A 27,422-nucleotide genomic window follows, 5' to 3' on the forward strand; every position below is an offset into this window, starting at 1 on the left:
AGGGCATTCATTAACTAATTCTGGGAATTAGAAGATCAAAAAAAAAAGTTAAAGTACAGAATACTAACAATTTCACAATACTATACCAGCATATAAAAAAGAACAGCAAATAAAAAGTTAATACATATTAAAGGTTTTAGATTAAAGATGTTAATGTCCTTCTTTTCTCATGTCCCTTTCTCAGTTTAATATACTTATATGGTTAAGTTGTCTAGCTATTTTCTTGTTGCTGATCTTTTTTGCAAGAAGAAAATAAATACCATACTCGACAACATACAGTTCAAGCAAAACCCAGTGCCGTGCCGTGCCGTGCATTTATTATTACCTGTGGAGGTGTTGTGTACTTCCTGTCTTGTGGACTCCACATCCTGTGCAAAGAATCCAAGGAACTTTCAGAAAGCTGTTGGGATTTTCGGCCTGCATTACGGGCTTTCAGTTCCACATCCTCATATGGGTTTTCCTTGGGTGAATCTCCTTTACAATTTTTTTTCAAGAAAAGAAAAGCAGATAGGAATGTTAGAGGGGGGAAAATCATGTGAACTAAGAGAAAGGCTAATAGCAAACCTCCTCAGCTTCCAGCGTGACTCATCTTTCAACTGCAGCTGGAAGTACTTGGAGTAGATTTTGGCTATGAAAGACAGTGCATTTTAAAAAAAACTCAAAAGATTTCACAAGATTGCTTTCTGAGCCTCTACAGCTCAAGCTTTGTTCCTGAATTTAAAGCACACACACATTAAGCACATAACTGTTTTAAAGAGAACCAGATATGTGAGACTTGATTCAGAAACGCTATTGAGTTCAGTGATAACTTTCTAAAGAACAACTGTGTATTGGGTGGCAAATATGAAAGCTCTCCACCCCTTCCTATGAATAGAAAATTATACTGCTATTTATGACCGCTTGGACTATTTGGGTATAACCATGGGATATAAAGTGTACATAACATTTGTAATGGCATTACCACAACCTTTTAAAAATATCTTTTTTAGCTTAATTATCTTTCCCAGTATTAATGATTAGATATAATTAGCATATGGAATAAAGCAGTGGTGGGATTCAATTTTTTTTTACTACCAGCTCTGTGGGCGTACCATAGTGGGCATGGCAGGGCTAGGTGGGCATGGCAGGGGAAGGATACTGTAAAATCTCCACTCCCTCCCCACTCCAGGGGAAGGTTACTGCAAAATCCCCATTCCCTCCCGATCAGCTGGGACTCGGGAGGCAGAGAATAGATGGAGGAAGGGTCAGTCAGGTGGTATTTACCGGTTCTCCGAACTACTCAAAATTTCCGCTACCGGTTCTCTAGAACTGTTCAGAACATGCTGAATACCACTTCTGGAATAAAGCATCCACCACACATAGAATCGCAGTATCATATTAGGATTGCAAAACTCTGGATGACCATTAGAGGACACCAAAGAGCTGCAGGAAATTCTCACACAAAGAAAAACATCTCTATTCTGAATCCTAAAAATTGAGCTGCTGCAACTATTGGTTCCCAACAAAAGAAAACACTAAAATAACTTGTCAAAGCCAGATATATTCTAGTTTTGTATTTATCAGTTTTGATAGCCCTGGAACAGATAGAGCTAATTTTCTCCACTTATGACAAATATCTAAGGGTATAACATTTTCTGCAAAACTGGCATTTTCAGTGAAACATTTCTCACACATCTAGCCTTGTAATCTGGTTATTGTTCCCACCAATCCCATTCATAATTTTTTTCTAACATAGAAGCATTTTTTAAAATCAAAATAATAAAAAAGCAAAAAGCAACACACTACATTTATTTACAAACCAAGCAGAGAGTTGTCCACCTCTGCTTTTCTTACATCAGCTTTAACATGATTTACTGAAGTTCATATAAAATTTGCAATTTATACAAACATTTCCAATCCAAATAGCATGTATTACTCATATATTTTACTGTAATTCTTGAGTTATTTACATGAAAACAAAAAAGAGCCATTACATATATATTGCAATAAGCAGCCTGAATCATCAATAAAAATAAAAGGCTTAGGGCTGATTCAAGGCATGCAACATTTCTTAGATTGAAAAATGAACTACATTATTTGGAAAGTTTTTCCACTTAGTTAATAGGTGAATAGGTGAAAATACTAATGTTCATTCTGGAATTCTGGAGAATATTTAGTTCAGAGACTGCCTGCAAGCTAAATTGGAGATATGTGGGCACCTGTATGTTTCCAGAAATATATAGAAAATCGATCATCAAAAAACTTAATAGCCATGCATTCAAGCACTAACCATGCATGCCCTCTCAAAAAGTCTACAAACATGGCATTACTACAATCAGTTCCCCACTATCAGGTAGCACATTTTCTTATGGGAAATATTCTTTTTAGGAATGAATAATTCTTTCTTTTTACTGGTTATGTTCTTTAAATGTCAATTTAAAACATCATTTATGAAACTACAGCAAAAATGCTTCATATCATTTCTTTGATTATATACACTTTTTCTTCGGGCACAATTTTTGCCACTATTTTTTTCCCAGTGAGAAACTGTATTTTGTCTACACCAATATCTAAGTATAAACTCACTTTCTCTGAGTTGCAAACAATACCATAATGTACTCAAAAGTATTCTTGTAGCGTACCCAATCTTGGAGTTCTCTGTCATCTGTCCCTTGTTTACCAAACTGTTGCCTCTGGTGTGAGACTCAGGAGCCATCACTTCATTAAATTCAACCTTAAACCATGCATTTCAAGTTTGTCAATTTATTGGAGTTCCAATTTAGTACTGCATCTATATTAAGAGGTTCTACACTGATTAACATGGAGAGCACTTGCCCATAAAGTTGCCAAGAGCCCAACATGGCCAGATAGTTAAAACAAGACAACAAAACATTTCATACATTTCTAATTATCAAGTCTGATAACCATTTTTGTATGAACCAACTTTCCCAGACTCTCGGGATTTGATGGACATGTTTGAGTATGTACACACACATGATTTTGAGTTTGCCACTGCCTCTGTTCTAAGGCTGAGAGAGAGGTACTGGCCCAAGCTCACCTGAATTGCTTTTTGCTTAACGTGGGACCAGAACTCACAGCCTTTCAGTTTCTAACTGATGCCGAGAAGCTTTTTCATTTTATTCTTTCAGGGATGCACATTATCCCAAACTTTGCCCCACCAATTCGAAAATTTTGGAGATATCATGTTGGAGTTTTTCAAAGCTGAATAATTTGGTGTCATCTGTAAACATGGCCATTTCACTATTATCTCCAGATGATTCGTGCATGTTAAATACTATTGCTCATCCCTATAAAACCAATATTTTAGGATTGTTTTAATTAAAAGGCTGGACTGCTGCTGCTGCTGCTGCACTACAAAATGTTTCCACTGGCAGTCCTTGATTATTATCTCAGAAGGATGGAATGCAGTTGTATAGACTGTACTGGAACTTGCAGAGTTTGGAGTAGAGACACCACCCAGCTTTGATCAAGCACAGTTTAGAGATGTTTCGTTTCATTTCGTTTATTGGTTTTGTATGCCGCCCACTCCCAAAGGACTCCGGGCGGCTCACAATGAAACGGGGAAGGGGATAAATAAGACAATACATAACAATATTAAAATACACAACAGTCACAAAAATGTATTTGCCTATTCAGCAAACCAGCTTTAATGACAACATAGTCATTATGGGATGTGTGTGTCTGTGCACGCACACACGCCCAATATTCTACATTGATATTATTTTTCTTCCCTCCTTGCCAGAAAAATCCATAATGGTGATAAACTGTGATTGCACAATTGATTTTGAAGGAAGTCAATTTACAGGTGCAAAGTATAATAACATAAAGATGATTATAGGAATTTGGCAATTGAAGTAGAACCTCATCAAAAGAGTAAAATTCTAATGCATATCGTACATCATGAGGCAAAAATTATAAATGTGTTTTTCAGAAGGTATTTTGTTTATCCGCTATATGACTATGGCTAGAAATGGGGAAAATAAGAATGAGAAAATATTTTCAGAAGCTCCAGAAAATTGGCAATACAAATCAAAACTGATTGTATACGTTTAATTCTCATTAAGAAGCTGGAGTCTATTATTCTCTTATGGAATTAGTATCATGAGTTCCACTTGACATAAACTTGAATAAGATACATACAATATGAGGTTTCACAGTGCAAGCTGCAATTTACCCAAAAATTCTATAGGAAATATGGTGCTTTCATTTATAGTGAAAGCACTATTTCCTTCAGCTAGGAAAAATAAAATATGGAGGATTACTTAATTGTTTCATTTTCTATACACAAGCTGTAATCATATAATGCTCATCTGAATTAAACTAAATCTAGCAAGAACAATTTCTATATAGACATACAGAACAGTTGCTTTTTGAAGAGATGTCCTTTGCTTATTTCAGAATAAGGCTGCAAGAGATATTTGATGCCTTTGCTTATTTGGAATTTTTCTTGCTGATTCTTTCTTGATCTACTTTAACTTTGGCTGCATAAAAATTGGAATGTGGCCCTTAAAGTCTTTTCCAGAATTGCACTGTAAAGGATTCTCAGACATTATGAAGTAAACATGCATAAATTATCATTCTGACATTTTGTTTGGCTGTATATCAGTAAAGATGACACCTTTAGAGCCTGACAGACAGAACACATTCTGCTGGTTAGAAGAAAGCATTTTTAAAAATGTGAGACACATAATTTTGAAATTCGATATGCACAATTGTTTATTTACTCGTGCATTTTGGCTTCTATATTGCTAATTCCCATAGGCTCTATGTAGCATATGGAATGACAAACATAGGGTTTGAAAAGTCACATCACTCTGATTAACATCCAGTTAGAATCCTGGAGTGCTAGGTCTTTATTGCCTTTTGAAAACCCAGTAAAGTTGGGAACAACTGTCTATCCAGGGAGGTTGATGACTATGCCATGGGGATAAAGTAAGGAAGAAAGCTTTTGTAATACAATCAGTATGCCGCAGAGGGAAAATTATAATCTAGTGCTGGTTCAAGCACTAATATTATTCATGCCCGTTGTGCTGCTTTAGCATACTGAAAAATACACCCAGCCCCTTAGAAACACAGTGAAGGATATCCCATCCCATTGGCTTGAAGTATGGCAGATGGAAAGCTGCATCTAAGGAAAACTAAGCAGTAATAGGGGGCAAGAGTGAAAAATGGGACTGAGAAAAACTGCATTCCTTATATTTATATGAAGTCACGGTTTTAATCTGGGAGGAGGAATTTCATGTTGCAGTTAAAAAATTTCTCCTACTTTGGCTCTCATAAAAGGACCAGATCTGGAAATAAACAACTTACTTCACAGGGAATTTCTAATACAGGGCTCCTAGTTTAAGACTGCGGACAGACAGACCGATGTACTGATAGAGGAGTGACAGCGAGACACAAAATCAGAAAACAAATGGTACCTGGAGGTCTAGATAAAGTCAAAGAAATACATTCTAAAACAAACAACTGATAACTCTCTTCATTCTGTAATAAAGTGCCACAACATATTGGTGTACAAGAAAGTTACAGACCTCCAAACTACTATACATAGGTTAAATAATTATACAAAACAAGCCTTCTTTTGCAACTTCGCTCAAAAATGGGTCCGATTGGAAATTGGATCTGAATATTGGCAAAGTATGGTACTTGTTTCCAAGTAATGATCAGTGCAATAGATACATTACAGCAGGTTTCCCCAACCCCTGGAACAATACCGGCCCCTGGCCTGTATGGAACTGGACATCACAGTTGGAGGAGAGCAGCAGGCAAGGGAGCAAACATTGGACAGCAATAGCACTTAGATTTATATACCGCTTCACACTGCTTTATAGCCCTCTCTAAGTGGTTTTAGAGTCAGTATATTGCCCCCAACAATCTGGTTCCTCATTTTACCAACCTTGGAAGGATGGAAGGCTGAATCAACCTTGAGCCCTTCAGGGTTGAACTCCTGGAGTGAGCAGTGAGTTAGCCTGCAGTACTATATTCTAACCACTGTTCCACCACAGCTCTAAATGAAACCATCCCCTCCCCAGTCGATGGAAAAACTGACTTCCACGAAACTGACTTCCCTATTGCCTAAAAGGTCAGAGATCACTTCATTGTAGGACTGAGACTGTATTGTCTGCTAGATGTCTTTCCTCAGATTTAAGTTCACCACTTTTTCCATAACAAGATTGTATGCTTGCCCATATTAAGAAAAGGGGAGATAGAAATAGTGGAATGTTTAAGGGAGAATTATAAGGAAGAAAAGGTGATGAACATCACAATGGACATTAAAAGTCAAATGCTTCCCCATTCAAATCTTGGTGGGACAGAGTGCTACAGAACTTTTTACCTTTCAGAATTTGTCCTTCTGATTTAGATGTCTCTGTCTAAACAAATTATTCCATTAATAGAAAAAACTGGCAAATAAAATATAGAAGATTATTAAAAGAAAACATTTGTGGATGCCAATGAAATTACTATGATGAAACGTGACCATGGAAATGACTTCGGACAATGCTGGCTCCGTCAGCTAAGAAACGTGCTTAATCTAGTTATGAATTTACCCTTTTGTGTGTTCACTCAATATCCTGAATCACAAACCAGTAAAATAGGCAAGGTTTTCACAATGTGCTAAGCCAACAACTAATCAAATCAACAACTAATGTTAATCAAACTTAGTGTACAGTGGGAGCATACCTGCTAGGTTTTATGTGTAATCTACTCATGAAATGTGAGGCCATATAAATAAATAAACAAACAAATAATGCTAACCCCCTTTACGTACCACAACTCTGCCACAAGAGCCTGTCTCTGACCAGGTAAAAGTTGAGGCTAATGTAAGGGATAATTGTAGACTTCAAACAGACTTTAAAACATGTGAATGGGAGGAATGATGGTGGAAGAGTTAAGTAAAAACTCAAGGTAAGTTTAAAAAACAACAAATTAGCTTAATAACTAATCAATGGGTTTGTTAATAAAATGTGCAGCTCAAACAATGTGGCAATTGCTCTAAATTGTTTATAAAGATATTTTTCATCACTTGGTTATTAAAACAGTTACATTGCCTAAAAGCTTCTGCAGCACTCAGGAAAAGAACAAAAAGAAGATATATTCCTCTTTTTCCTCAGATCTTCCATGCATATCCCGTATTATTATAATTCATCTAGTAATTGTTATAATTTAACAATTATATTTTCTTTTCCATAGTCCATTGAGGCCAAAACAAGCAACACATGGACAAAGGTATAGCATTAGCTTCAGTGTTAGCTTAAGATAAATTATTGTAAAACCTCCCTGTTTTCACACCCTTTATATAGAATAGAATAGAATAGAATAGAGTAGAGTAGAATAGAATAGAATAGAATGACAGAGTTGGAAGGGATAGTGGAGGTCTTCTAATCCAACCCCCTGCTTAAGCAGGAAACCCTATACCATTTTAGACAAATGGTTATCCAATCTCTTCTTAAAAACTTCCAGTGTTGGAGCATTCACAACTTCTGGAGGAAAGTTGTTCCACTGATTAATTGTTCTAACTGTCAGGAAATTTCTCCTTAGTTCTAAATTGCTTCTCTCCTTGATTAGTTTCTACCCATTGCTTCTTGTTCTACCCTCAGGTGCCTTGGAGAATAGTTTGACTCCCTCTTCTTTGTGGCAACCTCTGAGATATCGGAACACTGCTATCATGTCACCCCTAGTCCTTCTTTTCATAAGACTAGATATACTTAACTTCATAATATCATATGTGATCATTTGATGCAGGTACATGGATTTTTAGTGGAACAGACAGCTGCCTCTCTCAAGCAGTGCGTCTCCGGACTTACTGTACAGAACCTCTACAGCTGTTCTAACTTCCAAGCTTTGCCAACCCCAACTCTCTTCCAGCTGGATCTCAGTCAGCAGTTCTTAAATACACGGTGATTCACAGAAAACAAGCACTTGGCACAATGTGTTAGTTCTTCAAACAATGTGTAGATACTTTAAAACAGTATTACATGAATCCTACAGTAAACGGCAATAAGAACTAGTGAGCTAAGGAAAAAAATCTATAGGGTACAAAGTCACCATATTAACCTTGACCCCACTCTTCAGCCCATCCTAAACTCAACTGGTATCTATGATGGTTCATTTTTGAACTATTTACATTCCGGCTGTTCATGATAAGGCCATCAAAATCTAGTCAAAATCACAGTAAGCCACTAGAAAACAATACTGTAATACAATAAGAAATCATGCTTCATTTCTTTTTTTCCCCTTGCGTTTCACATTCCCTTTTATGCCATGTCTCATGTTGTATATGTACAGGGGGGTAGGAAGTGCCTCTGAGTTAGCTAAGCCTTATGCTTTAACCACTCACCAAACTATGTTTGTCTATCATATTTCTATTCTCTTTAAAATGCAATGAGAATCTTTTACATTGAAAAGAAGCATTATAAGGCCACTAATAACAACCCAAAGCCATAATCTACCAGAATCATAACTCCTAGTATGTCACAGAAAAACATGCAGGTTTTTGAGTTTTTCACAACTCTTAAATAAGTAAAACTTTAACAAAACAAAAGGATATTATTTATTTATTTATTTATTTATTTATTTGGATATTTCTATAACACCCAACATATAATTATCTAGATATTTGGCAACTTAGAAGCTTGAAGTAAGTAAATCCAACTGTTATATTTAAAAGAAGGGAGAGGGAAATAGAAATCTTGCCAGGTCTTTTCTGATATTTTGGCTAGTATTAAAAAGCTATAGATTATTGGTTTACTTTTCTGTAAACCAGCATAATCATGTTTGCTTCAAATAATTAATTAAGCCCTCAGAAAGTTTCAATTCTCAGTTATCGTATGTAGTTTACATATGAATGGGAAAAGCAAACATTGTATAAGTTTTTACTAAGAATCTGAACAAGTTCAGACAGAGATCTGAGCAAAATCTAGTCACATACATAGATATGCAGATGTCTTTTTTGTTCCAGATTTGCTTTCAGCCATCAGTTTAACAATAAGAATTTTCCAAATTCCTGAGAGAAATTTGGAGATTACTGAGTATCTCCAAAAACAATGAATAGTATATGACTAACATCATTTTTTATTTAACTCTAGACTCAGTTTAAGTAATTACAATGGTTTCTGATAGATAGAATGGGAGCAAAAAAAAAATAGGATAGTTTAGGAAAGGCTGAATGATGCCAAATCTGACTCTAAACTGAACAAAGTGCAGAGGCTAAAATGGACAAAAGAAACCAAATAAGAGCCAGTTTATTAGTACCTGAGGTCCCCGCCTAGAAACCAGAAGAGTCTGAGTTCTCTTTTAGGCATGAGAGCTGACTGGGGGACCTTGAGCCAGCCACCCACCTCACTGGATTGTTGTTGTGGAGACAATAGGAGGAAGAAGGAGTACTTATGTACGCTCACCATCTTGATTTATTTATAAAATAATTCAAATCAGAATAAATAAGGCAGGATTTTAAAAATCTAACAAAAAATGAATAAAATTACAGTTACTATTGGGGATTTTTGCACAGATTTTACAGTAAAACTATCTTCAGCTGCATCTGGAATATAAATTTCCCACTGGCAACACTGGCTCTTTCCCCATTTTCCTTTCAATTTCAATTAATTTCTCTTTTTGTAGATTATGGGAAAGATGGATTATGCCAAGAATGCCCATTGTGTTCCAAGTCTGTTTCTTTGATATTTTGGTGTAATGAATGTTCTTAGCTCCAGATGAAATATGTTTTTATCTCAGCTAGCACCGAGAACTTTATTCATCTTTCAGAGCTAGGTAGATCATTGAATATACCACTATACCAGAAAGAAGAATAGCAATAGCAATAGCAATAGCAGTTAGACTTATATACCGCTTCATAGGGCTTTCAGCCCTCTCTAAGCGGTTTACAGAGTCAGCATATTGCTCCCAACAACAATCCGGGTTCTCATTTTACCCACCTCGGAAGGATGGAAGGCTGAGTCAACCCTGAGCCAGTGAGATTTGAACAGCCGAACTGCTGAACTGCAGTCAGCTGAAGTAGCCTGCAATGCTGCATTTAACCACTGCGCCACCTATCTGAAGCATTGCTCTCATTCTTCATTCTTTTATTTCAGAAAATTATCCTTTCTGTCAGGTGATGTGCTGTTACTTTGTGTTTTTAAAATGTCCGAATTGTTTTGCTCTTCTTAAAACTTTTTCCTATTTCAGCTTTTTTTTAACCATTATAATGAGTTTGATTACAAAGTTCATTATAGTCATCACTGCCATTTTATATATGATAACCTGAAAGAAATCACCTTGGTGGAGATTGCTTCTGAATAAAACTAACATAGGATTGCTTTAAATCACTTTATGGATTACCACAGAGAGAAAATTCAAAGAATAGAGTGCTCTGATCCACTAAGATACTTTTATTAAACTAATTATTAACATACAACTCAATAAAATAGCATGGAATATATCAAAGGAGAAATATTTTTCATGATTTGGTATTAATCTTTGAAAATGAGACAAAAGGGTGGGAATGATAACAGCCCTAGTCATCAAAGCACATTGCTATAATAAAACTTCCCTAAATGAAGGAGAAAAAATATAGAATTTAATATACACAGAGGAATGATTTCAAACATGTTATACCAACAGAAAATAATTGGGGATTCTTTTATAGACCTAATTTTAATAGAAAATTTTATCTAAAGAAGAAGAAGAAGGAATTTAAATCACAGTCCTTTCAAATATGATATAACTACTGTAGACAGAAGGGATGTTAATACAAAGAGAAAACAACTCATAATTCATCTATTTTTATTATTAATTATTTATGGTAGTTACCATGTAGTTAATCATTTTAACAGAATGCCAACAGTCTCATAGGAAACATCATGTATTTTTTACATTGGGCGAAAATGTTGGCTTTGGTTTGACTTTCATATACAGAGCTAATGATGAGACCATTATTATGGCTTCCTGTTTTAATGTTAATCTCATGCAGTGGACCCAAGTACACTCTAATTTACTTCCTTAGTATTACCTGATTACACAATAATCTTGTAGAGACATTTTGAAATCATTATATTAATTGTAATACATAAATTTATAGGAAGTCAAAAAGTATTTAATTACATAAATGAATTAAACTCTATGTTATTAGTGCTAGCATTTTTAAATGGTACGTATGTATTCATTTTTTTCTTTTTTAATGAATCTGAACTTATTTTGATCAAGAGCTATAAACTTCAATATTGTTTTATAATATCCAGAAACAAGATACTCTGGCCTTGGGAGAAGAAAAGATCATTGAATATACCACTATACCAGAAGGAAGAAAACTATCTGAAGCATTGCTCTCATTCTTCATGATAGCAAAGTTTTGCTTGTGCTGTTTCAAAGAATAGAGCCATATATGGGAAGAGAAATGCCAAATGAACAGAAAAGATTCAGTTAAGGGAGAGGGGCAGAAAATCAAACAGAAACTATTAAAGCAATGCTTCTCCTAGTAGCAAGAAAACTGGACATGGAGGGGCGGGGAAAGATCTTCATTAATGGCGTTAGAGACAATGACTAAGATTACGGAATAAGAACAACTGTTCAGTGAGTTCAGTAAGAAAATAAAGACTGTAAGCTCCCTTGAGACAATGATTAGCAAACAGAAGTTTACATACTTTGTGCATGTAACATGATCTGACAATGGAGGAAAAAAATAATCATGATCAAGAATCTGAAGGAAGTAAAAGAAGGGGAGGCAGTGAGAATGCCTCTGGGGAGAGGTATGTTTGGAGATCTTTTTCTGCATACTATTTATAGTATAGCCTTTATTGTTGTTGTACAAAATAAATACAACGAAATTGGTTAATATAAGAAATTGGACCCAATTCAATGAGACCTAACCAATAGTTTATTACATTACAATTAGAAATGAAGAATTGCTCCTTTTTCTCCCTATTTAAGTCAAAATATGCTCAATAATTATACATATGCTCACTAATAATCTGATCACATAAATTCAGGGATTACACATTTCTCTTACTCCCAGGATTTAAAAGAGCCACTAATTATTCTTTATACCAGTTGTGAAAGAATAATAATAATCTAGCAATAACACTTTGACATATACTGCTTTACAGTGCTTTTACAGCAGTTTACAGAGTCAGCATATTGCCCCCACAATCTGGGTCCTCATTTTATCCACCTCAGAAGGATGGAAGGCTAAGTCACCCTTGAACCTGGTGAGATTCGAACTGCCAAATTGCAGGCAGCCGCAGTCAGCAGAAGTAGTCTGGCGTACTGCACTCTAACCGCTGCGCCACCACGGCTCTTATATATAGGTAATCCTTGACTTTATAACCAGTCATTTAACAACTGTTTGGATGACAACCTTGGGACAGATGCTTTACAGTCCGTAAAGCACTTTCAACTGTTGTGAAGCATCACATACACACACACACTTACATGATCACATTTTGGGTGCTTGGTAATCTGTTCACATTTACAACAGGTTGCCAAGTGTCCTGTGATTGCCATTTGCCATCTTCTCTGGCAGCTTTCCTAGAAAGTCAATGGGGAAGCCAGCAAGGCAAGGTTGCAAGTAGAAGAAAGCTTAATTCACCCAGTGCATAAAGGGATTTCCCCTCTCCTCCATGCAGAGAAAGGATAGTCTTCTGCTAGAGGAATGGAACTCAAATCTGGCAAAAACACTAGCAAACGCCATTGTTGTGGAAAACTCAGAACAATGCTATTCACTAGCATTTCCCCCTCCAGAGGGAAAAAGCTAATGGGTGCCATCATTATGAGCCTCCCAGAGCGATGGCACTCATGTTTGTTCTCCCCAGCAGGGTGGGTAGAGGGGCCAGGCCTCCTGGGTGTAGTGGGAAGCCTGGGCTCTCTCCCCCCTCTCCAACCTTGGCAGTTCAGGTCCTCTCTCTCGCACTCCATTTAACCCATGCACTCACTTAACAACTGCAATTAGAAATGCTGAGATTGCAATCGATGAGTGAAGTAATCATTTAAAGTCTCAATTAATGACTGTTATGTTCAACAACTGAGATTCCAGATGCACTCAGGGTTGTAAGCAAAGTACTATCTGTAATCTGGTTGTTTAACTTGGTGGCACAGGAGTTAAAGGGCAGGATTGCAGGAAAACTCTGCCCACAACTTGGAGTTTGATCCTGACTAACCCTGCACTTTAGGAGTGGGTTCCTGCCAGTTCTAACCTCTTCTATAGAAGAGGTTCCACAAATCTACAGTGCCATTTAGAAACGGTTCCAGCTCCCTCCCCCCGCCTGTCCACACATCATCAAGATGAAGAGTGAGAGGAGGAATTCTAGGAGTTGAAGTCCACAAGTCTTAAAGCTGTCAAGTTTGAACACCCCTGGGGGGTTTTTTTCTAAAGGGTTAGGGGTGCAAGGGTCTTGTAACTTGACAGCTTTAAGACTTGCGGGCTTCAAATGCCAGAGTTTCTGAGCCAACATTTTGGTTGCTAAGCAAGCAAGTGAGTTTCACCACATTTTACAAGTTGGCCACGCCCACCCAGTCAAATGGCTGGCAAGCCACTCCCACCTGGTCACATGGCCAGCAAGCCACTCCCACAAAGGAGGCCATACCTACAGAAGAGGTTCTAAAAAATTTTGAAACATACCACTGCTGCACTTGCAGGAAAACACGAAGAAGAAAAAAAATATGCAAAATATCATCACAAGTAAAACACAGAATCTTGTTCATCATATCAAGTTGAGGAAGAATAGTGGATTTGCTCATTATAATCTATGGCAATTCAGATTCCAGATTTCACTTACAGAAGACAGTTACCCAGATTAGAGTTTGGCTGCCCATGAACTTGCTACCCAATAGCAGTAGACTTATATACCGCTTCATAGGCCTTTCAGGCCTCTCTAAGCGGTTTACAGAGAGTCAGCATATTGCCCCCAACAATCTGGGTCCTCATTTTACCCACCTCGGAAGGATGGAAGGCTGAGTCAACCCTGAGCCGGTGAGATTTGAACCGCTGACCTGCTGATCTAGCAGTAGCCTGCAGTGCTGCTTTTAACCACTGCGCCACCTTGGCTCTATATCTACCCAAATATCTATCTTGCAAGGTTAGTGTTCATCCCAAACAGCACTGATAAACTCCAAATATTACAGTCTTAAAATATGCTGGAAAATGGTTTAATCATCCTCAGATGATGCAGAAATTATAAAAAGTTATTTAATCCAGAAGAAATGCAGCTGATTAAACGAAGTGTTTCAAATCAGGTTGCTGTATATTAAATTTAATTAGCCAAACTCCTTCTTTCCTAATCTTTATTAGAAAGTCCTTTTTTTAAATGTCCCTGTTGTGAATGGGTAATGGATTTGTGGGTCATTACCCAAATAAAAATCATTTTTACTCAATTTTGGGTAACTTATCCAGGTTTGGGAGGAACAAAATAGATTGGTCCGCACTAAAAAAGTGGAAATCTCTTGAAAGAAAAAAATGGAAACAGTGAATAGGGCTGCCTTCTTCCATTATTTCACCCCTGAGAGAGCACTTCATGCTGAGAGGTTTTTCAAGTGAGCAGGTCCACTCATTTCATAACACATTTCCATGTTAGCCAGTGGAAAAATCTGGTCAATGGGTCAGTCTCTTAAGCAGGATTCTGATTTTTATCACTAATATGTTTCTTCTATATCAGGGGTGGGTTTCAACCGGTTCGCGGCGGTCCCTGCGAACCGGTTGGTCGGCGAACCTGGAAGTAAGTAACTTCCGGGAACGGCAAAGGGCCCACTCGCCTGCCCACGCTCCTTACCCGGTTTTGACGAGTTCTGCGCTTCCACAAATGCGCAGGACGCATACAGCGCCTGCGCGATCCTCCAGGAGCAGCTGGAGCATCGCACAGACGCTAGTACGCTTGCATGCAAGGCGCGCGTGCACGAGGATGCCACCGGCCCCGTTCCAACTGAACCGGTTGGAACGGGGCGAGAAACCCACCCCTGTTCTATATGTATCTGAAATTTTTACTTCATTCTATATTCCAAATTAACAGGTTTTGCATTCCATTTTGCAAGAATCCATCTTCACAGATTAATGTAGGGCTTTCTATAGAAAGTAGGGATCCAAGCATCTTCCTTTCAAATAAGGTATATGCATTTGACCATTCCACATTCACTATCATCTGAATACAATAAATAAGAGTTTCCCCAAGTTGATATGTCACTACAGCTGCTCTTCATCAAACAACTATATTAGACATTGCAAGATGTCCTTACCTACAATGTCTTCATAGGCATTCTCCTCTAAAGTGCTCTTAGATCCAAACTTGTGCTGACTGTCAGTACCATTCTCACTTGGGGAGGGAGGATATAATGACTGGAGGCTTGAAGCATCTTCAAATTCAAAGGATCTTCTATAGGGGACAAAAGATAATACACTCATTTGTAATTGTGAGTGCTAAAACTTTTTAAAAAATGGAAGTTATTTTAAAAGGCAATTATATGATTGCCCTCTCCCACACCATATTGAACAATATCCAAACTATTTTCCGTATATTTTGTTGGACTTGTTTTGCCATAACATCACTTTAAACTAGTTAAACAATAAATATTTCTTTATTGTGGGCTTCCCCACTACCACAAAATGATTTTAGGCCAATGCTGATTTATCAGATTTTTTTTTCTATGTGCCTCTGTAATTCTACAGAATCTATGTTTGATCATAAGTTGATGGATATGAGTATCTTTTTCAAAATCACCGTGAAATACCGTAAAAAAAGTAAATTACTTGAATTCACTGCATGCTTGGAGAATAGTAGAAAGAGACAAGACTGCTTTGCCTTTCTCTGGTAGAGCAGTACATTTGGGCTGGTGCATATCCTTATAGGTAACTTACTTTGCTGTGAGCCACTTAATGCTACTAATATGCTGTGGATACTCTGACATTAGGATTGAGGAACCTCTCTCACTGTATTTCTGAAACTCAATCTAAAAAAAAAGAAAAATGAATGGGCCAGCCAAGACAGGAGAACTTGCTCACATACTCGGCCTCTAATGGCACTGATTTGAGTAGAAATACCACTTAGATTTATATACCTCTTCACAGTGCTTTACAGCTCTCTTTAAGTGGTTTTACAGAGTCAGAAAATTGCCCCCAACAATCTGAGTCATTTTAGTAACCTCAGAAGGATGGAAGACTGAAGAAACCTTAAGCCAGTGGGGAATCGAACCCCTGACAGTCAACAGAATTAGCCTGCAATACTGCAGCTGGCAGGATAATCTTTCCAGTACACATACACTCTAGTTTCTTACAATATTATCTGGCTAAAGCCTCAGCCATCAGAATATACCCATGGCATTCAAGACTAAAACAAACTCTCTGTTCATTCTGATCCTAGGCTAACGGTATTGTACCTACATTATAAAGGAAGATGCAACAAATAATTGTTCTCAGATACCATCATTGCTTCAGTCAAGAGTTTCCAAAACATTTGTGTGTTATATTCCGTGACAAACTATTAACTTCCAAAATAAAATGTAAATTTCAAGATCGCTGTTGTGGTGATTAGATCTTGTATTCAACAATACACAGTCTTCTATATACAGCACATAAGCTACTCAGAACTTATCTCCCTGCTTGAAAAGTAAACATTATTTTTGCTTATTTTTGTCATAATGAGAAATCCCAGAAGCAGGTGGTAAGATCATTTCTTTTAAGCATCTCCTCCCACCAGAATATTTTATCTGGTCAAGTTGTTCTGACAGTAACCATTTTAATAAAAACAAGACAGTACCCAAGAACATCCAGTTTGGTTTATTAAGAGTACTGAATATCAGCTTTGCTACTTACCAACTTTAAAATTATTTACAAGAACTGTATAATACACATCCAAATACATCTGAAACTCAACACCTTGGTTCCCAAGAGCTGCACATGAGGTTCTATTTTCCAATGAGACTTTTACTCTTCTTGTTACACACACAAGAACACTTCTGATTATGCTTGTGCCCATTAAATTTAAAATATAATGTGTAGCTTTATATGAAGCTTTTCTTTACGTAAAAAAGAGGTTCAGGTCAGCATCCTAGATTTTAACTGGGACTAAATCACATGGAGGGGGGGAATGTAATCCAGCAGCATTAGCCATTCAAAAAAAAATCTTCCAACACAACTAGCTATAGTATAGGCAAGGCTTGGCAAAAAAAGAGGAACTTTGCACAAGTAGAACTGTCAATCTGTCATAAATTCTTTGATTACAAATTCTGTATATACAATACTCTGTTCAAGCAAGCATAGCCAAGTAGAAATATTGTATTCTCATTAAAAATCATTATGATGACACTTAAAATGCTCTCTGAGCTTGCTTATTTTCTTGCAGACATTTCATTACCCTAATTAGGTAACACCATCAGTGTTAATGATGATGCACTAGCACTGATGATGTTAGCTACTTAGGGTAATGAAACCTCTGCAAGAAAACAAGCAAGCTCAGAGAGCACCAAGGATTCCTCTTTTCAATCCTGAGCTGCAAATATTCTCCTTTATTGGTATTTGAAATGCTGCTTGCAACTGGTTCACCGACAAAAGGGCGAATGACAAAAGTGCGCCCGACTAAACCGTGGTGACAAAACCACGAGTTCTAAAGCGCGCCGACGAATGAGCGCTGAAGCATGGCGACAGAAGCGTGCTGTAAACCTAACCCTAACCCTAACCCTTACCTTAACTTAAATCGCGCTTCTGTCGGCGCGCTGTTGTCAGCGCGTTGATGACGTCGCGTTGATGACATCGTGGTTTTAGCGCTGCGGTTTTGTCGGCGCGCTTTTATCATGCGCGCATTTGTCGGGTCATGCTTGCAACTATATAATGAAACTGTACAAACAATTCAGAAATGTTTTACTCCCATATTTTGTGGGAGTTTTGCCTTGCATTTGGGAGAAATTGATGGATATTTTTTCCACCCGATTCCATCAGTAAATTTCTCCATGTTGAACAGATTGTCTGACTGAATAGGATTTCAGTGCAAGATCTTGGCCATTTGAGATCTTTCTACATCACTGAAATCCCATCAGAGTGTAACTGAAAATAAGGAAAGTGGGTTTTTTTTTATGACAAGGCAGGACATAAACATAATAAATTGTGCAAAATAAGAAAATATACCCACAACTGAAGTTTTGAATTAGATAACCAATGACTTTGTGCTATGTACAAGAGCTAGAGTTTAGATAGGGAAATTTCACTGCATCCCAATGAGCCATGAAAACTCATGAGGATCCAGATTAATTGACTAAATATGAAGCTGAGAGGGAGGACCAGTAAGACAATTTGTACAAAGCATCTTCACAATCGTTATAGAAAGATAATAGAAATAGATGTTCTTTATTTAAGAATTTTCCAGTTTGTATTTACTGCAGTAAAAGTCAATCCCTCCAGTAATTACAGCAGCTACCAGACTAGTATCATGTGGAAAAAATACTCTGTACTTGACAAAACCCAATTAACATGACGGCCATTGAGTCCACAGCGTGAAAGTGGTGGCCTAATTCTGCTTGCTTTCACTCTCATCTGAAAAGCATTACCTTAAGAAGGAAAGGTTTCTTGCTCTGCAGAAATGTCTCCCCAATATTTAAGGGTATAGGACAATAGCTTTCCATGTTTACCTATTTGGGGATTTTCTGCGAAAGCGTGACTCTTTTTTCGGTCTCCGCGTGGCAGGGGGAGCAGGCGTTGATGGAAGAGGGGGAGGGACAGCAGCCATTGGCGAAGGAGGTAGTCCGTTGCTTGATTTACTTGTATGGTTCTTGTCAGCTTCATACTCAAAGGTGCGTTTTGGCTTGGGCACAGGATTTACCGCTGTGTTTGCCAGGCTCTCTGGAAGCAGCTTAGAACTAAAAGAGCTAACTTTGGTAGTTAGCCCATGCAGCATTTTACTAATTTTTTCAGTCTCTGTGGGTGTCTCCAGATTACTCCCACAAGTAATGTTCCCTGCTTTGCTCTCATTTGCAATCTCAGTCAAGCTCTCTGAAACCCCTAAAGTCAAAGACTTCTTTCTGCCTCTGTCCACATTGTAGCAGCTACTTGGCAACTGAGGAAGTCCCCGGCCAGGTTGTTCTTTTAACGCCTGTTCAATTTTCTGGATCCTGTTTAGCACAGCAGAGCTTTCTTTCGGAACCCCCTTGAGAAAGGCGTTGGTGGACTCATTCCGGCTCAGTCGCTTTTCAAACCGGTGGCAGGAATCTCTGTCTAGAAATTCCTCCTCTTCTGTTTCTGGGTAGGAACATTCAGAAAATGTTCTGCTCATCCTCTGGAAACTTTTGTATTCAAAAGCTTTCTCACTGCAGGGAGAAGGCAACATACTAGGACAGCTCTCACTGCCCGACCTCTCTCCAACATCCCTCTTGTCCAAGCAGACACTCATTCTAGGGGAAGGCTGTTTGCGGCATTCCCATTCCGTTATCTTCTGCCGGATATCAAGAGCTTGTGAATGGACACTGACCCGGCTGAGAGAGATGTTACGTAGATTGGCTGCTGTTCCCAAGGAGAGAGAGCTCCGTCTAAGCTGCCAGTTGCCTACTTCTTCACCATCCTGAGCCTCATTGGATACCTCCTTTTGTTCATGTCCCTGGAAGACAGATACCCTTTTGTCTAGGCATCCAATGCTAATGGCTTTGAGTGGATGATGGATCTGAGATTCTGTATCTGAGGGGGAAGTTGAGGTGCTTCTTAAGGCAATTCCCCACTTAGTTTGATCTTTAAGGAAGACTCTGGAATTGGAAACTTTGGTGAAATTGCCAGAACAGCAGGATTCCTCACTATCACTGAGTGGATGTGTTTTGGGGCTTCTCTGTTGATACAGAAGAGGTGGTGGAGACACTGACTGACACCTGGAAGTGAGAAGAAAAATACCATTTAGCCAACTAGCTATGTAAATAAATGAGCAAATAAACAGGTTAAACAAATATGAATGATTTTTTTTTAAAAAAATCAGTTTTTTAAAAAACAAGCTGTACCAACCTTCTAAAACTGATTTCTATTTTATATTTAAAAAATTAATACATAATTTATCAAGTATGGATTTCTTTTAAAAAATGGGAAGTGTATTAGAAGAGTCTTAACTAAGTTGATTAACATTTATCAATTACAGCATTCTCTGTCCAACAACTAATTCACCAGGAACATTTAAAACTTGATTGCTTATTTGTGTCTTCTCTTCTGCTCTTTAATAGGTACAGTATACTTTTTCTTACAATGAGAACTCTGATTGTTGGATTGGATGATTATGATGACAAAAAAAACCCAATCCTTTCTTCCCTGAAATTGTAAATAAATTATAAATAAGCCCCACTACCATCTTCTGGAAACTATCATTTGGGGATATGAATCATGAAATGAGACTCATTTCCTTAAGCTGGCTTGGAAGAATACCATGCTCTGTAATAAAGGTAAAGGTTCCCCTCACACATATATGCTAGTAGTTCATGACTCTATAGGGCGATGCTCATCTCTATTTCAAAGCCGAAGGGACAGCGCTGTCTAAAGACGTCTCCGTGGTCATGTGGCCGGCATGTCTAAACGCCGAAGGTGCATGGAACACTGTTACCTTCCCACCAAAGGTGGTTCCTATTTTTCTACTTGCATTTTTACATGCTTTCGAACTACTAGGTTGGCAGAAGCTGGGACAAATAACGGGAGCTCACTCTGGTTACGTGGCGCTAAGGATTTGAACCACTGAACTGCCGACCTTTCTGATCAACAAGCTCAGTTTCTTAGTCACTGAGCCACCGCATCCCTTACATTCTGTAATAATGACAGCTAAAAGTCCAATAGAGACACAGTCTCTTTGAATGTTGATTTTCCAGATTAACATGCAGCATGGTTAAAGTTAATTCAATGCAAGCTAGGCCTAAAAACAAATGGAAACAGATCCCAATGTTCTGTTTTATCCAAGAGCTATTAAATGTGTGATGCTACAAAGGTAAAAACAAAATGATTATTATGTACCTGCTAAGATCTAAGAAAGGTTTCTTAGATAAAGAAAGTTGAGAGAGACTGATCAATTGCTTTCTAAGGTTGCAGTGATGAGAAAAGTAATGAGACAGAGGGAGGGATGGACGGAGGGAAACAGAGAGGCAGAGACATCAAAACCATCCTCCCAAATAACTTATCTACTCCCAAGACAGTGAGCAACTTGAAAAATATGGATTCCATTCATCACTGTGCCTTTGCTCAACATTGTAGATTCCTAAACTGTGTTTTGTTTATATGTAGATACACGTACACTTGAACATACGGCTTAAAATTCTCTTTTTCCCTTACACACAAACATGTATATTGGGGCTTCATGGCAGTCATATGTACATAACATGTTTCAGAACCATCTACCATTCAATTTACCTTCAAACTACAATAACCCACAACTAAAATGAATGCTACATATAGATGGATTTGTTAGTATCTCTCCTTCTATAGCCACATATTTTATGCATTTTCAGGATCAATTACTACATCCTTTGCTCTCATATTGCTATATGAGTGAAAATGACATTCAACAGTGTGGCAATGAAAGAAATTATTTAAACTGTAATTATTAATTTTAAAAATGAAATGTCTATAAAGTTGACAATGATCATGGACTTTGTGGAGAGAAGGGAAATTAAGTCAGATTTCTTTTATAAACTACTCACATAAATCAAACCAGGAACCCAATGATTAAAACTCTTGGAAAAGAGATTTAGGTTATTTTAAAAATGGAAAGAACTCTGTGGGACTCAAATGTGTACAGATACATTCTGGTGGAGTAGGAGAAGGATGTAAAGAATGTGTGAAAATTACAAATGTAAATAAAAGTCAGGAATGTACAGCAGAAATGACGAATCCCACTCTGGTAACCAGCTGTGAAAAGACAAAAAAGGAGCAGTTCATGTATTCCTTCCTTGTAAGCAATGTCAGTGAGGAGAGAATTTCCACTGCTACTCAACCTGCCATTCAGTCATCACAACACTCTGTATGACATGCAAACACTTATGGCAGGTTGTTGTAATATGAGACTTCTGTTCTTGGTGACAACTGTAAACTCAGGTGTATCCAATTCAAACTTAAAATAATTCCATCCACTTTGAAGTTATGGAATTCTCAAGGATTCAACTAAGACTGAAATTTTCAGTAAAGACACTATTTTCCAGCTGCTTTCTTCATTTAAAACATGAAAAAACAAAATCTCTTTTGAGTGTATTGAAGACATTAAAAAATCAAGACTTTGTTTTTCTGATTGGAGATGCTAACCAAACCAAACCAAAAAGTTGTCTCCAAGGTACAGCTGTTTCTTCTCCAAGAAATGTGCGCCTACATAGTAACAACCTAGACTAAGGTTAACCAGGTCACAGTAGAAAGCAATTGTGTAAAATAACAACGTGTGCAATTTCTGTTTCCTGTATCTGCTTGCTTTTCTCATATTTCCCTCTGGGGTAAATCATGACCAGACTCCCAGACTATCCTCATAGATCAGCTTTTGTTTCTTGAGAGGAAGTGACTATGAACTATAGTGGGAGGCATCTTGCTGCAGTAGTTGAACAGGTTTCATCTTGAGTTATCTGCTTCCTCTTTGCTTCCAAGACAGTCAGTGTGTAAAGTAGAGGCTAGAGATAATTATGAGTCAACACTAGCAAGGCTGAGATCAAGAAATTATCTAAGAGGTAAAAGAAAGGGTAAAGAATAGAGATAATACTCAGTTACTTTGCAACACTGCAGATAATAACCAGTGTCAGTTATTAATAAAAGTTTATTGAAAATGCATCCATTCAATTCAATGTGAAACATAGAGTACATACAGTATAGTGTTATGGTAATACATTCACAATAGAATATCTTGGTGCTGTCTGCCTAATACAATTTTATTTGTGTATGTGTATATGTATATATGTGTGTAAGTGTGTGTGTGTGTGTGTCTGTGTGTGTCTGTGTCTGTGTATATTTGTAGATTTTCACGGGTGTAGATATGCTGGTCTAGTTGTATTCGTGTCTTTTCACGTGTAAGATTGAGATTGTCTTGGCAATGTTTCGGCGAGGTCTCACTCGCCATCTTCAGGCTGATATATATATTCTCCTCAGACATTTTGTACTGCTATAGTAAGGCATATGTGTTCTTTGCCATAATCACATCAAAATACAGGCTCCAATCCTCTGTGAAATTTACTGGGACCAAAGTCAATTGAATTCTTTTCCAAACTTACAGAGATGTTTGGTGGTATAAATCTTTACTCCAACATCAGTGTACTGACATAAATCTAGGACAAACCCCAAGAACATTTAGGCAAGAAAATAAAATGCACAGATACAGTATATGTGGTACCTTGCTCAACAGTAGTAACTGTGAAAGGGATCTTGGAGTCCTAATAGACAACCATTTAAATAGGAGCCAGCAGTGTGCAGCAGCTGCCAAAAAACCCGACATAGTTCTGGGCTGCATAAACAGAGGGATAGAATCAAGATCACGTGAAGTGTTAATGATGTCTTGGTAAGGCTACACTTGGAATACTGCATTCAGTTTTGGTCATCACGATGTAAAAGAGATGTGGAGACTCTACAAAGAATGCAGAGAAGAGCAACAAAGATGATTAGAGGACTGGAGGCTAAACCATATGAAGAACGGTTGCAGGAACTGGGTATGTCTAGTTTAATTAAAAGAAGAACTAAAAGAAGGAGACATGATAGCAGTGTTCCAATATCTCAGGGGTTGCCACAAAGAAGAGGTAGTCAAACTATTTCCCAAAGAAGGATGGAAACTAATCAAGGAGAGAAGCAACTTAGAACTGAGGAGAAATTTCTTGACAGTTAAAACAATTAATCAGTGGAACAACTTGCCTCTAGAAATTGTGAATGCTCCAACACTGGACGTTTTTAAGAAGATGTTGAGTAACCATTTGTCTGAAATGGTATAGGATTTCCTGTCTAGGAAGAGGGTTGGATTAGAAGACTCCCAAAGTTCCTTCCAACTCTATTATTCTATTCTATTCTATTCTATTCTATTCAAATTCTATTCTATTCTACTCAATTCTATTCTATTCTAACAGTGGAGGGAGAATTATATTTGATATTCTACCAGTCAGAAAACAGATTGTGGAAGTACACATTTTTATAACTTTCACTACAAAGTTTGTATTCCCCATGCAAAATGGTCCTATTATGGTTTTCTGAGTATTAAAGTAATTCTTTAGTTTTGATCCAATATTTGCCTTTCCCAGCAACATATTTAAATTGCTTCTGAGTGTAGCAAAATGTCATGTACAATAATGAACACTGCCATATGCCAAAAACATGTTGGTGAACCGCAAATGTGCACACTTTTCATGAAAATCCCAAAGGTGCTTTTCAAAAGGCAACTGGACTTTTGTGGGGGGGGGGGGTTACTTTGAAAATGTTTCACTTCTCATCCAAGACGTTTCTTCAGTTCTGACTATCAGAATTGAAGAAGCTTCTTGGATAAGAAGCAAAACGTTTTCTAAGGAAAAAAAACCAAGAAAGTCCAGTTGTCTTTTGAAAAGCACCTTTGGGACAACCATGATCTGGATGACAGAGAATCTCCATAGGCATTTTCACGAAGATCAACTCTGAGAGAAACAATAACTGAATTTTTATTTTTATCTAGCATTAACATTTTGGCATAGATGTAATAGTTTAAATATGTTTAAACATAATGGCTCCCTTTAATAAGTGTATGATTCATTCCAACTAAGTATGCCTGAGTGCAGTATCGCAGACGGATGATGGAAATTAAATTGCAGGACATCGACATTAAACCTTTTTCACCACAACATTTGGGGGGACATGCCAGCATTCACTATTCTTAAAAGTATGCCCTGTTCTCATGCAATTCTCAGAGACTGTGTGAGAATGAGATGTGCTCTCTTGCAACCTCCAGACCTTCCAACTCTACAATTGTATGAGAATGGGGCATGCTTTTGTGTAGTTTTTGGAGGCTGCAGAGGTGGTAGAAGAGCATTATTGAAGATCTGGAACAGCCTCAGGTAAGGCATAGGGGCCTGTCAACAGAAGGGAAGAGATATGCAGCAAATCCTAAGGAATGCTGGATCATGGGGGCAATCACATAAGGCAAGCTTTTTGAGTGGTAGCAGTGGTGTTAAGAGCTGAAAGATCCAGGCCTCTCCTTCAGGTTCAGCCTTAATACTAACCCTAAGACCAGGTTATGTGAGCAGGCTCAGGGACCCCAAGAGACAGGGGAAGTAGTGAAGTGGCTCCATTATTATTAACATGCCTTCATTTGCTATTTCTTTGTTCCTGCTCTGTTTTTATAGTATTTTTATGGTTTTAATATTTTTAATAATAATGGCAATTGGTTTTCTGAATTTATTGATTGTTGTACTTTATTATTCACTATCTCTTGTCTGGTGAAATAGGCAGCTACATATATAAATTGGATAAATAAATAAAACACCCCCTTTTATATCTCACAATCTGATACCGTCAAGGGTCTGGAGGCTATGAGAGTCTGATGGGAAACAGCAGATGTCCGTTCAATTAGATGTCAGTTTTACTTTAGTAATATCAGCTGTGGTTTCCTAGGGACTCTTGTGTTTTGGGATTCCATGCTGCACAAGGCATATACAAAAAAAGGGAGAAGGTCAAAGAACCTGAGGCAGATCCAGAAGAAGATGGAGAAATAATATCAACGGCACACTGCAACTACAGGCTGCCAAAACAGCAAGATCCAGAATTTTGTATCTTCCTCAACACCCAAAATGGTAGAAGACAAAGAGAAGAAGTTCCTTTCTAAAGAGCAGGTAGCAGCTATGTCCAGAAGAATCTTGGCACAAATCCATCTTGTGTGCTAATTGTACCCAATCTAGTTCAAAAACCTACTCACAATCATTTATGCTTTGGTCACCTCATGGTTGGACTAATGCAATGTAGTGTTCAGGACCACCTATCTTTAATTGAATATGCTTGTTCCATGAGATCCAAAATGGTAGGCATGTCCAGATCCCCTCCATAAAACAATGCCATCAGGAGAAATGCCTTTTCTGTCACAGTGTATGCCCTCTAGTACATCTTACCACCCCACCTGCCATGATTCAAATGTCTCCAATCATGTTGACTTTCTGTGAATCTTAAGGTCTGATTTTCTCCCGTAAGTATTAGGCCAAGAAAGGATGCCTCTGCAATAATTTTCTTTATTACACAGATCTTGACAGAATCTGAAAAGAAAAATGCTACATAACTAGATCAAAGACCTCTCTGAACAAGAGCTAAGCGTTAATAGAATTGACATCCATGTTCCTCTTCAAACAAGCTGAAGGCAAGACAAACAAATGCTTTAAAAGGACATGAATCTTTTTGCCATGAACACTGATTCTGTTTTGTAGTGTAATTCTAAACTTGATTTTAATTGAATTTCAAAGCCAAAACTGAATTATTTAGAAACGAAGAAATATGAACACTGTTGGCTGTTTTCATTTCAAAGGGGGTGGTTCAAAGTAGCTTAAGATGATTTTTTTAGTTCCTTACATAGTCTTCACAACAGTATATTTATTGTGTAAAAACCCACTCCAAAGACTGGGCGGACTCTTTTCAAGCTATGCAAACAAAGCTTGGTTTCAAATTCTGACACATGAGACTGGAAATCTCCTTATTTGGCCACTGATATAACTACTTTTTGGCACTATTTCTACTGCCTTCTATACCTGGATCTCTACTACATGAGAGATGATTGGTTACTTTTATCCTTCATAAGTCTTGTTTCCCTTTTCCAATTTATACGTGCCTAGTTGATAAGTGTTGGATTTCTTCTGAACAAATCTTAAAAATGATTCTGAACAAATCTTTAAAATGATTTGTTCATTTTTGATACAGTATTCTGTGAGAACTGAGCAATTATGCTTTGCAAACTATGTTTTGGTCCAAGGGCAAGCATGATGTCTGAAGGTATCAGTGTACTTTCAAACACTTCCTTTGCATACTTATCAGGCTCTCTGCTCCGTTTTACTTCATAAAAATAATTAATACAGCTATATATTAGTAATGAAAACAATATATAGAAAGCAGGATACAAAGATCCAGCCTCTAGTTTCACATTTCTTTCTGGAAAAGCTTGAAAAGCCATGCAAAAATTTATTCACTTTCATATGATTGTTTTGATCTTTTGAGACAGTATCAGTGATTTGATGAATAATTAAATTTCCTATTGTAGCCATTTTGTCTGTGCATAACATCTTGTTCTTATAATATCAAAGTCTAAAAAAGATTGTCTATATCTGGAAAACAGCTAAGAGTGTTGTGAAAAATCAGCCACATACAGTTTATTCAATATATTCAGTATGGTTAAATAAATATAATTAGCTTTTCAAATTCTCATGTTTTTCAGATATACTTAATTCCAACTCTCGGGTTTTGGGAACTTTTACAGACTTGTCTATCTTGGTGCTTTCCTCCTACAAATCTCACAAGTCCCTGCCTTACCTATACTGACCTC

The 27,422-nt window shown here is 37.5% G+C and overlaps 1 protein-coding gene across 2 annotated transcripts in view; it reads right to left on the reverse strand.

Annotated features, from left to right (window-relative positions):
* The window catches only part of DENND2B (DENN domain containing 2B), a 148,537-nt gene that overhangs the window by 45,235 nt on the left and 75,880 nt on the right, over positions 1-27,422 (reverse strand). For both annotated transcript variants that reach the window (XM_087717721.1, XM_087717714.1), the window contains 3 exons: positions 18,598-19,821; positions 15,217-15,353; positions 326-474 (listed from right to left, as the gene is read on the reverse strand). In XM_087717721.1, the coding sequence (XP_087573847.1) occupies positions 326-474; positions 15,217-15,353; positions 18,598-19,821 (1,510 nt within the window). The remainder of the gene's footprint in view (positions 1-325; positions 475-15,216; positions 15,354-18,597; positions 19,822-27,422) is intronic.

This window comes from Thamnophis sirtalis, unplaced genomic scaffold (assembly GCF_051295495.1).
Source record: "Thamnophis sirtalis isolate CommonGarterSnake01/CBP01778 unplaced genomic scaffold, rThaSir2_p1.2 scaffold_1, whole genome shotgun sequence".
Lineage (NCBI taxonomy): Eukaryota > Metazoa > Chordata > Lepidosauria > Squamata > Natricidae > Thamnophis > Thamnophis sirtalis.